Here is a 16,948-nt window from a genome sequence, read left to right as displayed (position 1 = left end):
TGTAATTCATGATAAGTGATTTAAGGTAATCTTATGACTTCTCTTTTGTAGATTTAGCTCTTCAGGATATCATAGAATCTATTGTAATATCCAAAGATCAAAATGGTGAAATATTTTGTGCTGTGATCTATGGTTTCTTATATTTTCATATATTTATGATTACCCCAGGATTTTTTAAGAAAGAGTCTTGGCATTACTTAGGAACTCTTTCCAGAGGTTCTTGCAGCCCAAGGCTGTGCTACTTCCAATAGTAAGGAAATGTAAACTCCTTTGGAGTGAGAAGTTCTTTGATGAGACTTTACTCTCAATTATACAGCCTAGCAAAAGACTTTTCATTTGTAATGTAACTTCATACAGACGAGTCCAGTAACACTCTCTCCACTTATGATTGCATTTGACCCATCTTATTGCAGTAACAGATAGCCTTGTAGATTGATGGGCATACAGTTAGCTAGCCTTATGTAAAGCCTAAAAGTTAACAATGGTTTATCTAAAATATTTTCTTATTGTTTTGCAGCACCTAATGGTAGCAGCCATGGGAATATCAAGTGGAGATATTGTTGGAGGATCAGTGGAGGAGGAGGTTGTTGACATGAGTCTTGGTGGGGAGCGTCATGACACCCAAAACATTTCCAGCACACACCAGACTAGCTTTCCTGTCACTCAAGCACTTGTCTCTCTTCTGGCTGCAAACTCTTCACTCATCCATGTGGCTGGTAAAGGTATAAAAAATTAAATTGTGGTTTTCTTTTTTGGTCAGTATCATACTTCCTTCAGATAGTCAGCTATGAAAATCATATAACATAGGATATCTTTCACTTTGATTCTTTTGTCACCCATGTTATGCAAAAGGCTATATAAAACATTAGGATAAATTCATATGGCTTTGAAAATGTTTAAAAAGGGTTTTGAATAACCTGCACAGTATAAACCATGAAGGACCCTTGTAATTGAAAAGTTTAAAAAACATATCTCTTGAGTGTTCCTTATATATAAAATAAAATATATTAGGGTTATATATGAATTTATATATTCTCTGCAGTATGACTTTACACACCTTTATACTTACAGGTTTTGATCAAAACTATTCATTATTTCAACTCATAATGCCCATTTACTGTGCTTACAACAGGAGATAACATACTCTCTCCAGCAAGAGCCAATGGAGGGCAGGGTGACCCTGGCATACAGTTAGCGAATGCTTTAGCTGCTTGCATTTTGTCCACCCATCTTCCACACTCTCACCGCCAGTGGGCAGCTACTCAATTGGTATGTTACTCCTAGACTCTAAAACTTTCTGTCTTTCATAATTGATTACCATATCATGCATTAGTGAGGAAGTACCAGGATCAGATGAAGAAAGGCTGTATCCCCTCACATCCATTATCTAGCTGTCATGCGCGATGCACCAAAACCACAGCTCCCTATCTATAACTAGGCCCCACAGACCTTTCCATGGTTTACCCCATACACTTCACGTGCCCTGACTCAGTCCATTGATAGCATAGCAACCCCCTTATACCACATCGTTCCAATGCTCTCTCTCTAGTACACATCTTTCACCCTCCTGCATGTTCAGGCCCTGGTCATTCAAAATCTCTTTCACTTTCTTTATATGAAGTACCTTTACATAATATTTTTATATATATTTCAGTAACAATAATATCAGTGTTTTACAGTTAATATGTATAAAATATAGTGTGTAAAGGTACTTCATATAATTCTTTTGAAATATTTCATTTATGATACCTGTGAATCAAGCCCAATTTTAATGAAAGAGGAAGGTGATAGGTGTGCATAAGGTAGAGTGATATGGAGTGATGTAGTATACAAGGAGCACCATTTTATCAATGGGCAGAACCAGGGCGTCTGAAGGGGTCAAGGGAAAGCAAAGAGAGAATTGTATGGCCTGGTTGTGGATGGGGGCTCTGGGTTTGATGCTTTATGCATGATGGTTAGAGAGGGGTATGATGCCATGTTGTTTACATGAAAGTAGGATATTTTGCTTGCATTTGTTGCAAATTGGTTTTTTGCAGAAATTGGATAGGAAACACAGAAGTGATAAAGGGCAGTTAGAGGAAGGGAGTTTGGTGATTTGGAGGGCATTAAAACAGTTATCATGCTTACAACTTTCCAGATGTTGGGGATTTTGTTGTGTAACCAAGAGCTTAATATAATAATCCACCTCAGTGTCATATTGTTTACAATGATACACGACACACCACTAGCTGTTGAGTGTTGGCACAGTTGCCAGGGCAGATCTGCATTTCAATGTAAAGTGCCACAATAGTTAAACAGTAAACAGTTTGCCTTCAGCACTTCGTGTTTCAGGCTCAGTTACCCTCAGTTTATAGGATGTAGAGTGTTTTTTAGTAAGAGTTTTCTGACATGAGTTTTATATGCCATAAAATATGGTGCTTCATTACCCTAATTCATTGTTCCAGTATCCTCAAAAATTTGGGTCGACCTATACATGAGGCATATCATAAGTTAATGATTTCTTGGCCAAAAACCAAGGGTTGAGCTGTACCCAAGGTAGATGCATAGATGAGTATATACAGTAGGTTGAAAGTAGCAAAAAAAGTCCATACTCTCCATACCTGGAGACTGAGCCCTGTGAATGAAAAAAGTTACCTTTTCTTTGGAGCATGAGGAGTTTTTTTTCTCTTTGGATAAAATTTGAGTGTATGGCCTTGGTAAGTGAATCCATGTGCTACTGCTGGTTTCAAATTTAGATATTTTGTGTACTGTAGTAATAACCATATGAGTACACTTATAAATTATTCTGTCATGGAAAACTGATTTTACAAAAATTAACATGTAACTATATTTCATCAATCAGGTGGAGTGTATAGGTGGTCGTGCACGATCAGTTGACAATCATAATGAATATCCTGGGCATTGTACCTTAAGTAATGCAGACTTTACTGGAGCACTGCCACATGTTCAGACTACTTTCTTAGAAGGCCATATGGCTTGCACTTCAAATGCTGTCTGGCTTCAAGCACGGAGTTTGCTGGTTACTAGGTAAGTTTTTAAGGTACCTGTTATGGATATCATCAGCCATTATTGTAGGTTAATGTTATGTTTCCCTGGTGATAAAACACTAATAATGAAAACCTTGAAAGGTACGTAAATATTTTTTTCTGAAAAATCATGATAAATATAAAAATTAGAAAATCAGAAAATTTGAAAAAGAATTGATATTACAGCTTGTATTCTGAAAAGCAAAATTGTAAACATAAATAACAGAAGGAGATAAGTAATGCAGAATAACAGAGAAGGAATTTATAAAAGATTATAGTTCTTCATCTTTTGTAAAAATTTGATTAGCAAAATATGTATTCGTATGCATGGAAAAGTGTGTGAAAGGAGAAGTTGAGAGTAAATGTGAATAAGAGCATGAATAAGACAAGGTTATTAAGTTCAGTAGGGTTGAGGAACAAGTCAATTGGGATGTGAGTTTGAATGGAGAAAAATTGAAGGAAGTGAAGTGCTTTAGATATCTGAGAGTGGACTTAGCAGCGAATGGACCAGGGAAGTGAGTCACATGGTAGGAGAGGGGCAGAGGTTCTGGGAGCAAAGAAGAATGTATGAAAGGAGAGAATGTTATCTTGAAGAGCAAAAATGGAAGGAGAGAACATTATCTCGAGGAGCAAAAATGGGTATGTTGGGTAGGTTTGAAGGAATAGTAGTTCCAACAATGTTATATGGTTGCAAGGCATGAGCTATAGATAGGGTTGTACAGAGGAGGGTGGATGTGTTGAAAATGAAATGTTTAAGGACAATATGTGGTGTGAGGTGATTTGATCGAGTAAGTAATGAAAGGGTAATAGAGATCTTTCTTTTATTCTTTCTTTTAAACTATTCGCCATTTCCCGTGTTAGCGAGGTAGCGTTAGGAACAGAGGACTGGGCCTTTTTTGGAGTATCCTCACCTGGCCCCCTCTGTTCCTTCTTTTGGAGAGAAAAAAAAAAAAAAAAAAAAAAAGACAGGGGAGGATTTCCAGCCCCCCGCTCCCTCCCCTTTTAGTCGCCTTCTATGACACGCAGGGAAACGTGAGAAGTATTCTTAATCCCCTATCCCCAGGGATGTGTGGAAATAAAAAGAGAGTGGTTGAGAAAACAGAAGAGGGTGTGTTGAAATGGTTTGGACATATGGAGAGAATGAATAAGGAAAGATTGACAAAGAGGATATATGTGTCAGAGGTGGAGGGAACAAGGAGAAGCAGGAGACCAAATTTGAGGTGGAAGGATGGAGTGAAAAAGATTTTGAGCAATCAGGGCCTGAACATACAGGAGGTTCACGTGAAAGGCATGGAAGGAATAGTGTGAATTGGAATTTCCAGCAGGGGGCTGGAAATCTTTCCCTCCAGTTTTGACTTTTCTAAAAGAAGGAACGGAGAATTGGGACAAGTGAGGACTTTCCCCTCCTAGGCTCAGTCCTCTGTTCTTAACACTACCTCGCTAATGCAAGAAATGAATAGGTATGAAAAAAAATTCTTTAGTAATTTTCTTTCAAACCTTTTCACTATTAGAAAGGAAGCATCAGTAACAGATGATTGAGCTTTGAGGAAAAAATCCATGCTAAGCTCCAGCCCCGCTTCTTTCATTTTGAAAGCAATAATAAAGGAGGAAAGGATTTTCAGCCTCATGCTCCTAACCGTGTTAGTGTGTTATGTCACCATGGCAACTTAATTTGTTTTTGGATGGTGTGGTGAGGGAAATGGATGCAAGGGTTTTTTGAGAAAGGAGCAGGTCTGGAGTCTGTTGGGGTTGGCAGGGTTTGGCCTCAAGATGCGAGTTGGGTGTTGTTTGCTGATGACACAATGTTGGTGGAAGATTCAAGCAAAAAACTGCAGATTTTAAGAGAGCGAGGAAGAAGAAAGTTGTGGGTAAATGTGAATAAAAGTAATGAAAAGAGATGGATAATTGGAGTGTGATATGAATGGAGAGATGTTGGAGGAAGTGGAGTGTTTTAGGTATGTGGTAATGGATATGGTAGCCAATGGAATCATGGGAACTGAAGTAAGCTATATGGTAGGTAAGGGTGCAAAAGTCTTGGGTGCACTGAGGAATGTTTGGTAAGAGGGGTCACCTTTTTTAAGGGCAAAGATGAGTATGTTTGATGATAGTTTTACTGGTGTTGTATGGTTGTGAGGCTTGAGCCTTGGACAGAAATGTAAAGGAGGATGTGTTGGGAATGAAAAGTTTGAGGTCCCATATGTGTCTGAGAACACGTGTTTGCTGCCATGCTAACTTGGTTAATGGCAAACATATATAAATATATATATACAATGTATCATTTTTACAGTTATACATTTTATTTCGTAAAATGAAAACACTTTCCTCTCAGAGCCTGCTTGGTTTATTAAGAATTAGATCTATAATGCCTGGTATGTGCTGAATTGTTATCTCACAATGTCTGTTTGTGTTTTCATTTTCTTTTTACCTAGCCAGTTGCAGAATATAGCATACAGAATTATATCAACACCATGATATTAATAAATATGATTTTTTCAACAGTGGACATGATAGCTCTGTTCGCACTTGGAAAGTTAGCCAGAGAAGTATTGGTCCCCAAGAGCATACATTAGTGTTTCAACCTTGTGAAAACACAAGCAACTACCCTGTTAATCTTGTTGCTGTGGAAAACTTAGTTGCCTTACCCTCAGGACGATATGTTGCAGCTACATTTGAGAACGTTCTCAATATTTGGGCACTCAGTGGTATGTTGGTTTCTTCTTTTCCCAGCTTAATTCTAATTTCAGATTTGTAGAGTTCTTTTCATTTCTTCCTTTCCAGAATGAATTATGTGAGTTGAAAGACAGGTCAGGTATTGACAGTGAACTATCTCTGACAAGTCAGATTATAAAATAATGGAATTGACTGGGAGGGAAGGAATGTTAAATAAGAAGGTGGCGACAGGAATGGATGAAGGTAGCAAGTAAGAATATGTACATGTGTATTTATGTACATGTCTCTGTATGTATATGTTGAAATGTATAGGTATGTATATGCGCATGTGTGGGCGTTATGTATATACATGTGTATGTGGGTGGGTTTGGCCATTCTATCGTCTGTTTCCTTGCACTACCTTGCAAACGCAGGAGACAGCGACTAAGTATAATAAATAAAATAATAAATGAATACTAATTGTACTTATGTAACTCTGACAGGTGGAAGCATTGGAGTGTGGTCAAGCAATAGTCTGATCACTTGCCTAGAAGCTTCGGTCCAAGGCCTGTGTGAATGTGTGATCACTGGTCACCATGATGGTTCAGTGACATTGGCTGCCATCACTGCCAGTGGCATTGTACCCTCCACAATTATGCATGCTGGGAGACAAGATGGTAAGATACCTTTTTCACTCTTAACTATCCATTTCTGTTGAACATTTGTCTGTATTTTCATTGTATCACTATCCATTATGTGCTATCCATCATTTCAAGTAGGTTGTTTAAGTTAACAGCTTCATCTGAGAGTCCACCTGTATATAAAGCTACTGCTTTAATTTCATATTGCATGGCCTGCATAGCGTGGCTGACACAGTTTTTGGAACATGAGTTACATGGATAGTGAGCACTTCTTTGAGAATTGTAGGGATAGAATAACCAATGGGCGTAACATGCAATTAAACAAGAAATGTTAAAAAAATGTAAAGAAATACTTTCTTATCATCTACACCATCATACAATCCATGTAATTTCTGTGAAGTCAATGTATGCCCTACCTGAAAGGTAATGGATCTGCACACACATATGGTGATGATAGGAGTACATGCCTGCCTTAGTACAGATGAGAGGTTTATAAGCTACTATTGGTACCGATGAGTCAGTTGATTATTTAGCATTTTCGTGTAAAATTGATTTTTTCATCTAACCCCAGGATGCAAAAACTAGAGTTTTTTCCAAGAGTATCAGTAATGGATGTTGTGGAAAAGTGCTATCTTTCTTTACAGTATATGTGAGTAACCTGGCCTGGCGAGACCAAGACAAAGAGCTGGCTGTGGGCTTCAGCGATGGTGTTGTTCGTGTGTGCTCCGTTAGTTCGGATGTCGATAGTGTCACCCTACTAGCCCAACAGGTAAAGCATATAATCCAGTTACTTTGTTAGTTTTACATGAATTAGATGTGTAAGAAGTTTCAGTTCATAGTCTATTTTATCCATATTTTTTTATAATAGGAGTCAACACATAAGCAAGGAAGGTGAGAGTACCCCACTTTCTCTGGGAAGAATAGTTTTATTCCAGTAATAACATGTGCATAAATCCATGTTCTACCCCACTTTCTCTGGGAAGAATAGTTTTATTCCAGTAATAACATGTGCATAAATCCATGTTCTCTGATTACCTATTTGTACAGTATAATGATGAATTGCTACACTCATAGGGTCTGATCACTTAAACTTTCTGTACAGTCCCACAACTTTTTAAATGATTTCATCTCTTGGCATATTTCATTCATCAGCTACAATGATATTGTAAAAGTACTTATTACCTTGTTTTCTAAAGTGATTCTTCTTATAGTGTCTGACTGTTTGTCTTCACATCTCTCAAAGAACTATTCCCTGTTGGTATCATCAAACTTCTTGAGCAGCTTCTTTTGGTTGTGATCAGGTCTCCCTCTACTCCTTTCTTTTCCATAGCAGGGATATTTATGGCTTTTAACCTTTCACTGTAACACAGCTGTCTTTTTCCAGGTCCTATCTTTGTTGAGCTTCTTTGTGAGTTTTTTGTGTTTCTGGATGTGCAGTGACTAAGCTTGAAAAATATATTCCAATTTGGGTCTTATATACACTGGGAATATCTTGTCAAACATTTCCTTATCTCTGTACTTTAAAGTAGTTTAATTATTTCCTTACAGACAGTTTGTCTCTTTTACAGTTCTCATGTGACATTCAGGTAACAAGATAAGTACAGTGTCATTCCTCAGCTCCCTCTTACACTGATTCCTGTAACTTTCCACCTAGATTATTGAGGGCTTTTCTTCATTGTGTCCCTTTCTAAGTAATGGGGTACAGTGAATGCAAACAAGAATTTTGCCAATTAGTGGAATGAAAATTGAATGAGATTTTGCTGTGACATTATGAAGATATGCATGATGGGTGCACATATACCTCAGATGCTCAAGATATATTTTATTATTAAAAGAAAATATAAATCTAGAAGCCCATGCATTATGTCACAAATCAATACAATGCACCTAGTTCTAATGTGCTGTAATTCTGAAAGGTTGGAACTTGAGGCCTTGATGTATTAAATTTGGTAGAAAAGAATGATATAGGATCACTAAAACATTAAAGAAACTTTAGACTACATGGTTATGCCTTCATTATTGTGTGTTACGAAAGGTCATATATATAAAGAGTGTTACACTAAATTAGGTTTGTTGGTCTGTGTTACATATTTGTTTTCGCTGTTGGAAAAATATATAGCTACAGAAAAGAAGTTTTTCGTATGGTCTCCTTTCTCCCACCACTGCCGTTTTGTTATATATATTTTGCAGCCTCTAGTAGTGGTTTTCCCTACACTTTAAATTCTTTCCTGTACAGACATTGCCTTTTCCATTTCTCTTGTTTTCCTGTATACATGTTTGCATTTCTCAAAGCTGCGTTGATTCCTTATTTGCTGAAGAATCCCAAATGCTTCTTCACTTGCCTTGTACTTCAAATACTTGGCAGCTACATCTCTCAGAAAATAGCTAAATCATCATCTATAGCTTTCCTGTAATAGATTGGTCTTCATCAATTTTAAATGCAGAGAAAGATACTGTAAATGAAGCTCTTTTGGAGAATTTTGATACTGAGCCAGAATGCATGATGCTACTCCTTGAGATATGAAAGGGAATCTGTATGTCAGTAGTTCTCATTATTTTTTCAGGGACCAGTTCATTGTCTTGAGTGGAGCAGCAACTGCTGCTTATTGGCTTCTTGTGGTGAAGGTGGCACAAAAGTTTGGACACAAACAGGGAATGGATGGACACCAGTGTATTCACTAGATTACAAGTCTTTACCATCATCACTTAAATGGTCACCTATCATAAGTATGTTTAACATTATGTTATTGCTTTTGTTCTCTTGTATAATTACATCTGTGCTGTTCTCTTTCTAGTGAATTTGCAAAATATTCTTAAATTTCATCCTGGTCCATACCCTTCATGTAAACTTTCTTTATTTCCTATGATTTGTTTTCCATTTCTCTGTCTATGAAGAGAGTCCTGTAAGCAACTGAGAGAGCACTTGCCTGGTGGATTTGAATTGCAGTTTTACCCACAGAATGATGTATATCCATAAGGATTCACCCCTTTTGACCAATATACTCGTATGTGTTTGGCAGACGTTCACTTACACGACCTTAATGACTATAAAATAAACTATCCTGGCCCATAGTGCAAATATGAGAAGGCATGAAGAAGTTGGTCACTACCATCAATCACTTACACATAGAGAAAGAATTATAATAATAACCAATTATGGCAGTCAGGTACTAGTGATATCTACAGATAATTGGTGGAAGTAAACATTAACCGGGATTTTAAATAATGGTGGGAGCTAGTAATGTGTCATAAGATGTGTAGAGCAGTTGCTGTGTAATGCATCATATGATGCCTGGAATGGTGAAAGGGTTAAGAGTCATGTCTACAATTACCTGAGGGGCTTCAATTAATATCTTTATTAATTTTCTTACCCAATTTTGTATTCGCTTGAGATGGCAGTGATTGGGGCATGAATTGCCTGTGCCTCTTAAAAAAAAAAGTGATTTAGATGGAAGCTTCAGAATCCCCAAGATTTAACCTTATAATAATGAACTATGAATAGTCCATAAAAAATATATGTATATCAGCAAAATTTGTTACAACAGAGAGTACATTTTCAGGTGGTGTGAGTGAAGGAGTGTGTGCACATATGCTGGTAATTGGTCATGAAGATGGTCTAGTAACTGTCTGGATAGTGCCACAAACTCCTACATCTAACTCGTCTCAGTATGAGGAGAGGTAAGACTGGTGCTATTGCATTAATTTCTTGTCTTTTGTCCGAGCATGAAATTTTTTTAGAAAATCAAATTGAATTTGTAAACTGTCTTCATTAAATACCTTTAAAGTGAAAACAGAAGGCATGTGAAGATAGAAAAAAACAACTCTATGTTTGGAATTTTCAATCACTATACAGTGCAACTTATGAAAATGGACTATGATTACTATATAAACATCATCAGGAAGAGAAGAATTCAAAAGATGGAGGAAGTGAGCAGAAAAGAGAAATGGTTAAAGGTAAGAGATATGAACTGTTGGGATGTAGAAGACATAATTTTGTGGATTATGGAAAAAATAATGAATGAAGGGTAGCTATAAGGTTCATTTTCTTTGATATTTTGAGGGAAAAGTTTATGAGAGAGTACTGGACATAATAAATTCAAGGGTTATATCAGTGTCAAGGAGAAATACCAGTCTTTTTTTCGCCTTATGCTTCCTTATTTCTACTCCAATCTATGCATGTTTTTGATGCAACCAGGCCTTTTCATTTAATGGTTTTTAATTTCTAGCAGACACCTTATGCTCCCTGGTAGAAACCAGAAAATTTGCAATTCATTTTAGCAAATGTTTCAAGAGTTTGGAAGGAGAAGCTTAACCTGCCCAAAAATATAATTGAATGGAGAACAAAGAGAGTAGAATGTAAGCACTAATTAAAAGAGTTAAAGGGACAAAGTATATCAGTAAAAGGAAAGCAAATGAGAATCTTGGAGAGTGTAATACCTATTATGTAATTATCTGATTGCACAGTAAAAGAAGAGTTCGACACTCACAGGGCTCAATCTCTGTAACTTTCTTTACCTTCAAATAACTTTTTAAACATTTGTATACTGCTTGCACTCACAGGTTCACTACTTAGCCTGCTCCAACAATCCACCAGCCTTACATGAAAACATTATTTCTTAATGTCCTTTCTAACAAACTCCTTGCCTAACGTGTACTTTAACAGGTCACCATTATCCCTTCATGTTAGTGTTCGTATTTCATCTTGTAGGTGATGACACTATCAGCTTTGTTTGATATTTAATGTTATCAGAAGGCTGTAATTAATAACATTTTGAAACTTCACTGTGTGCACCTTTTCTTCAGGTGCAAAGACTCATGAATCTGTTAAACTTGTGAACCAAGGTGCATATACCATTAGCAAGATGTAATAAATTTGCAGGTGCAACATTTTGGTAAGCTTTTGGATAATATTGCAGTGAGTATCATTTCATTTCTTTGCTCTTTGTTTTTTTTTTTAATTGATTTTTTTCATGTTCTAATACTTTTTTTTTTAAGTGTGGTTTAATAAAGGACTTAGTACTGCTATATTATAAGGGATTATGAAGATTCATTTTTGTGGAAGAACACATGTCATTTCTATTCTCAGCAGTCTGTTGTGTGAGCAAGAGATACATTCCCATGTAACATATGGGTCAGGACTCTTCCCATCCTCTTTGTTTTAGTGAGAAGGTACCACCCTTCCCTCAGTCTTTACAAACAATCCGTGGGTCTAGGAGCTAGTTCATATACAGACCTACCTTTGGCCAATCACCAACTGCTACCAGGTTGTCATTGACCCACTCCCTACCAGCTACTCAGAGCATAGTTTTTGAGGGATTATGCAGGGCCAGACATGCTGCAAGTAGCTTCTGCTGTTAGTTGACTGCATCATGGATCAGTTATTTTCCCTTTCATTCTTTGGCCACAAATTGAGGCCTAAGTGACCAATACAGCAATTTTTGACATACAGTTTTCCTAACATTAGTGTTTAGAGATACAAATTTGTGCTGAAAGTAACATGGACTATGTTCCTTTAGCCTCAGAGACCATTTTCAGGGCACAAATTAGGGCAAAACTGACCACACAGCAATTTTTGGTTCTGAGCTTGTTGTAGGGGATGGATCACTAAAGTCAAGTTGATGATAGTTGTTGATTGGCTGAGGATGGAACCAAATATTGAGCAAGTTGCCATAATGATCTGAGGCATTCATATTGGTTGAGAGAAGGCTAGTATCTACTCGCTGAAATCGTGAGGGTAAGAAGAGTCTTGACCCATAAGCTCCCACAGAATACATCTTACCCTCATTGGACACTGCTTTGGAGGGAGCCAGTTTTTTTTTTCAATTTCCAAAACCTTCTCTCTTAGCCACGGTGCTCATATATCCTCCAATGGTAGGCTGTACTTCTTTTCAGCAGAAGTTTACAGGACAAGGCTGCACAATGGGTAGTGTGGCTGAAGCTTATCACTGAGTTACTGAAAACCAAGGGGATTCCATTCTTTGTGATTTTTTGGCCCAATAATTTTTTTGGAAAGTGTTTTTGCTGCAAGGTGGGGTGACATCTGTTCTAAACTGTACTTAAATCATGAGTATAATCTACCTCATTTCACTCCTGAAATAACTATGTGATATGAGTTTATTACAGGATCATTTGCTTGGTCTTTGCTTGTATCATGCTGAGAACCTTCTGTAATATTACTTTTTGTATTGGTCAAAATCAATTTTGCCCTTTTTAAGGTACTTCTGCTGGTGTTCTTTAGTTAGCTTTAACCTTACTCAAGTAGAAACCTTTTATATACTGCTATGTCACTTGTGTTTCCTTATGACTTACTGCAGTTTTTTTAAGAACTGGATGAAGCAAGATGCTTTACCCTCCTTAACTGGCATGTTTCAGTGTAAGCAACCAAGAACAGCTTGGATTGTGGTTGTGACAAAATTAAGATTTTAATCAGTTCAAAGATGACAATTTTTTGAAGAAGTCTTTGTTTTTATTGACGAAGGCATACAAAGAGTTTCAAAAGACTTTTTTAATCATTTCCCTTAGAACTGTGTCCTGTCAGGTGTTGCTTTTCTCTGTTAGTTTCCTATTTTGTGAAACATGTTCCTTTTCAGTCTTTGAAGGATTCTTTATTATCTCTCTTCATGCTGAGGATGACAAGATATAGAGATTTGAAGATTCCTTATGATACTAAAGAGGATAAGACACTGTTCATGGAAGTTCTTTATGCATCTTCCAAATGCTGGGTTGGTTCTGTTAGATGCTTTGATTTTTATGAGTGGTTATGTCCTTAGACATTTGCTACTTTTCCTTATATTTATTGTAAACTCTCCATAAAGTGCATTAATTTGTGAATGGATGGGGTGAGCAGCTAAGTCAGAAAAAGAGAATGGTAATGAGAATTCTATATACAGTTACACTAAAATATGTTTGAAAAGAAGTAAATAATTATCTTGATCTATTTTAGATAAAATTAACTTAGATATTGCCATGATCTTAGGAAGAGCAGCCTATTTAAGCCAGCTGCTATGTGTTGCTTGATAAGTGAAGTAGTACAATAGTTTGAGTTTTAATTTACTTTCTTTGTCCGTTATAAGGCATCGCAAAATGTCCTATGAGTGCTTTTACATTTGAAGAAGCCAAGATAGACGTTAGCCCTTGAAATAAAGCTAAAAGTATATGAAGGACTGGAGAATGGTGAGGGAGCATCAGCACTTGACATTGCATCTAACATCTCAGGTCCAGCAGCTATGTTACCTTCACCTAATGCTATCCTGTAGTTCTCTACATTAACCTAATGCTAGCTTCTTCTCATGCAGAAAGCAACAGAATGTTTGGATATGTACGTTAAGCTCATTTATGATGTTCATTCACTAACATTTACAGTATTCTGTTACTGTATGAAACTGCTGTTATTATATGTATGAAAACTTGATACAGTACAGTACAGAACAATTGTTGAAAGTGGGAATGGACTGCCCCCTTATTCTTGAAACTTGTCTTTATCTATAATGAATTTGTTAATACTGGCCTTTTCTAGGAATACAACCTCTGGTAAAGATGAGGTACACCTCTATTGTTTAGGAATTTTTACGTTTCACTTTTACTAATGTACACAAAATATTGTGTATATGTTTTGCTGCACTTAGCCCATATTGCACTAAGAACTTTAATTGAATTAAGACACTGAAAGTGCAAAAGAATAGCAAATCTAAAGCTGTTATAGTATTACAAGCCTAAATCTAATAAGTTAATCTAGTCATCTACTTTCATCACAGACCCTCTCAAATTTGTCTCAAGTCACTCTCTTAAAATGTTTGCACTTTTGTGGTTACATGCATTTTTGAGGTTACAGCTTGTGGAGAGTCTACTTAGGTGATAATCGTATGCATTAACTTCTTTTTGAAGCAATTTTTCAAGATTGTCATGAAATTTTAGATGAATTAATAGGTTTTCATTAAAGTAATGTAAGCCTTTGTAAATAATATTGTCACGAAATTTTAATGAATTAATAGGTTTTCATTAAAATACTGTAAGCTGTTGTAAATAATTAGCTTTTAATTTGAGGTTTCAGTGTCATTTCATCTTGTAATATCCAACATGATTCAGCAATGCCTAAGGCATCTGCAGGAGTTTGTACTAAGTTTCATACTGGAGCAAATTCCTGAATATGCCAGTTCTGATTTTTTTTAAGCCTCTTCTACGGAATCTCTGGCAAAACTAAGAACTCCGTAGATGATATATGTTGGTTTAACCTGATACAGAAATGCTGTATTAGAGCTCTGTTCTTGTTGTATAGTTTTTTCTTTATCAATATTTTTATGTAATGTTCAAAGGATGTGGACATTGCATGTGGGAAAGATTGACACCAGCTCTGTGGGAGATGCTGTGAATGTAGGTGGTAAGCAGAATGTTACTAAATGAAGAGAGTTTTTACTGAAGGAGTAAGACATGTGTTTGAGTAGGAGGGGAGGATGAGTGGAATGTGGTGAACGTAAGTCTGCATCACAATTGTGTGGTGTCATCACAGCGGTTTACTTTGCATATGGATGGGCCATGTGGGACATAAACGTGAGTCTAGGATCATCGGGTGGGTGTAGACTGTGCTTTGGGAGAGATGAGGGTTAGGTGGTAGATCATTTGTTTGAAGATGATGCAGCTCTGATGGCAGATTCAAGAGAAGAGTTTGGGAAAGTGTACAAAAGCAGAAAGTTGAGAGTACATATGTATAAAAGTAAAAATAAGGTACAAGGTGAGACAGTACAGTCTGAGTGTAAGTTTATATGGAGAGGACTTGGTGAAAATGAAGTGGACTTGGTGAAAATGAAGTGATTCAGTTACTTAGCAGTGGACATGGCAGTGGATGGAAGAAGGAGCAAAGGTCCATAGTACATTGAGAACACACTGAAAAAAAGTCTATGAAAGTAAGAGCAAAGATGGGTATGTCTGATAATTTAGGATTCCCAGCAGTGTTGCATGGATATGAGTCTTGGGCTTGAACTATAAGAAAAGGGGAAGGTAGCTGTGTCCAGAGTGAAATTCCTGAGGATTACCTGTGGTGAGGATTGTTGATCATATAGGGAATAACAGAGACAGAGAAAGGTGTATTAGTAAATGCAGTCCAACTGATGAGGCCAAAGAGTCTGAGAGAGGTATGGTTGTAAGTGCACTCTAAGAAGGCCAACCACAGTGCAGTGAAAATATTTAAGCATATGAAAAGGACAGTTTAAGAAAAATGGACTATATGGATCTGTGTGTCAGGAGTGGAGGAAACTAGAGATGTGGGATGGAGGCTAAAAAGGAGATGAAAGATTAAGAGTTTAAGAGGTTTTGGATTACTCACACCAAAACATTCATGAGAGTGAGAAAGTTGCTGTGAATACAATGAACTGTATCAGTATGGTATATGGGGGGGGGGGGGGGGGGGGGGGGGGGGGGGGGGGTTCTGACATCCTCTCAGTGGGATGATCCAGGATGTATAAAGTAGTCAAGATAAACCATGGAGAAGTCTGTGAAGGTTAGCTAGAGACGGTAGGCTTTGGTTTATTATTATTTTACAACCTCTGGCTCCTGCAGCTTCAAGACTGCAGTACACTTAGTAGCTGGGACAGAATGGAATTCTTAAGAAGAGATTGTACTCTATTACATCAGCTGACAATGATACAGCTTTGGCAGAGGTGACTTTTCACTCATGACATAACTTTAAGTAGGCAAAGTCCCTTAACACCTGGGTTCTGGTTTCATCACGTTATACATGATGGCAAAAAATTGGGCGTAAGCAATGAAGCTTTTGTTGCTAGGATTAACTCACTTGGTGGGAGAGGCTGGCTGCTAGTTTAAAAACAAAGTTATGATGTCTTAAAATTTATCAAACTATTGTTTTCCTCACACTTACTGAACTTTTTTTTTTTTTTTCAACACAGCATGTTGCTAATCCAAACTTAAACCAACTGTAACCAATCCCTTACTAACCAGGATGTTAAAGTTTTAATAACATAACATTAACCAATGAATTATGTGTTATTTGATAACCTGACCTAACCTATCCAATCTTGTCCTTTCTTCCTGTACCAACCCAACGTAACCATTGCAACCCTAACCCAGACCAATCTAACCAAAACTGTCCTCAAATAATGAAAGTAATGAAGTCCCAGATTTGTAATGTTATCCACTGTGTATTTCTTATTCAATACTGAACATATTTTCATTTTCATTGTTTGTATATTAATTTTCCTAATAATTTAGTCTTAGTTAAAGGTTCGATCGTCAGTTAAAAGTAGATTTTTAGCAAGGGATCAGAATGACTCCTTTTGTAAGGACTGTCTTAGCTGATGAGTTTAAATTGTTTCTGTAGTAATGATATGCAATGTTTTGCCATCCAATTTCAATACTTGCATCGCTTCTTTCCTTCCATAGTTAGACTGTGAAATCCTTTACCTTCATACGTTTTATCCCAGATTCCAACAATCTGTCTTGCTTAATGTGACAGGTCTATTATCTTTGCTGACTGGGTGACATTTATTTTTTATTCAACAGGCTCGACATTGATGTAGGCCCCAGTGCCAGTGATTGGTGGCTTTTTGTTAAAAAAATAAAGAGCTTTTGGTAAGTACCATATGGCTATGATGCATCAACTAGGGTAGCGTTGCATTTTTT

At 37.0% G+C, this 16,948-nt stretch overlaps 1 protein-coding gene across 1 annotated transcript in view; it reads left to right on the top strand.

Annotated features, from left to right (window-relative positions):
• The window catches only part of LOC139761122 (probable E3 ubiquitin-protein ligase HERC1), a 121,771-nt gene that overhangs the window by 75,176 nt on the left and 29,647 nt on the right, over nt 1-16,948 (top strand). Inside the window, 9 exon segments of the mRNA XM_071685048.1 lie at nt 518-722; nt 1,133-1,269; nt 2,843-3,027; nt 5,526-5,728; nt 6,179-6,352; nt 6,961-7,085; nt 8,881-9,043; nt 9,877-9,994; nt 16,829-16,897. Of these exon segments, the coding sequence (XP_071541149.1) occupies nt 518-722; nt 1,133-1,269; nt 2,843-3,027; nt 5,526-5,728; nt 6,179-6,352; nt 6,961-7,085; nt 8,881-9,043; nt 9,877-9,994; nt 16,829-16,897 (1,379 nt within the window).

The sequence above is a fragment of the Panulirus ornatus genome, chromosome 39, assembly GCF_036320965.1.
Source record: "Panulirus ornatus isolate Po-2019 chromosome 39, ASM3632096v1, whole genome shotgun sequence".
In the NCBI taxonomy this organism is placed as follows: domain Eukaryota; kingdom Metazoa; phylum Arthropoda; class Malacostraca; order Decapoda; family Palinuridae; genus Panulirus; species Panulirus ornatus.
The sequence above is the reverse complement of the archived record's forward strand: the minus strand, read 5'-3'. Positions and strand labels throughout refer to the sequence as shown.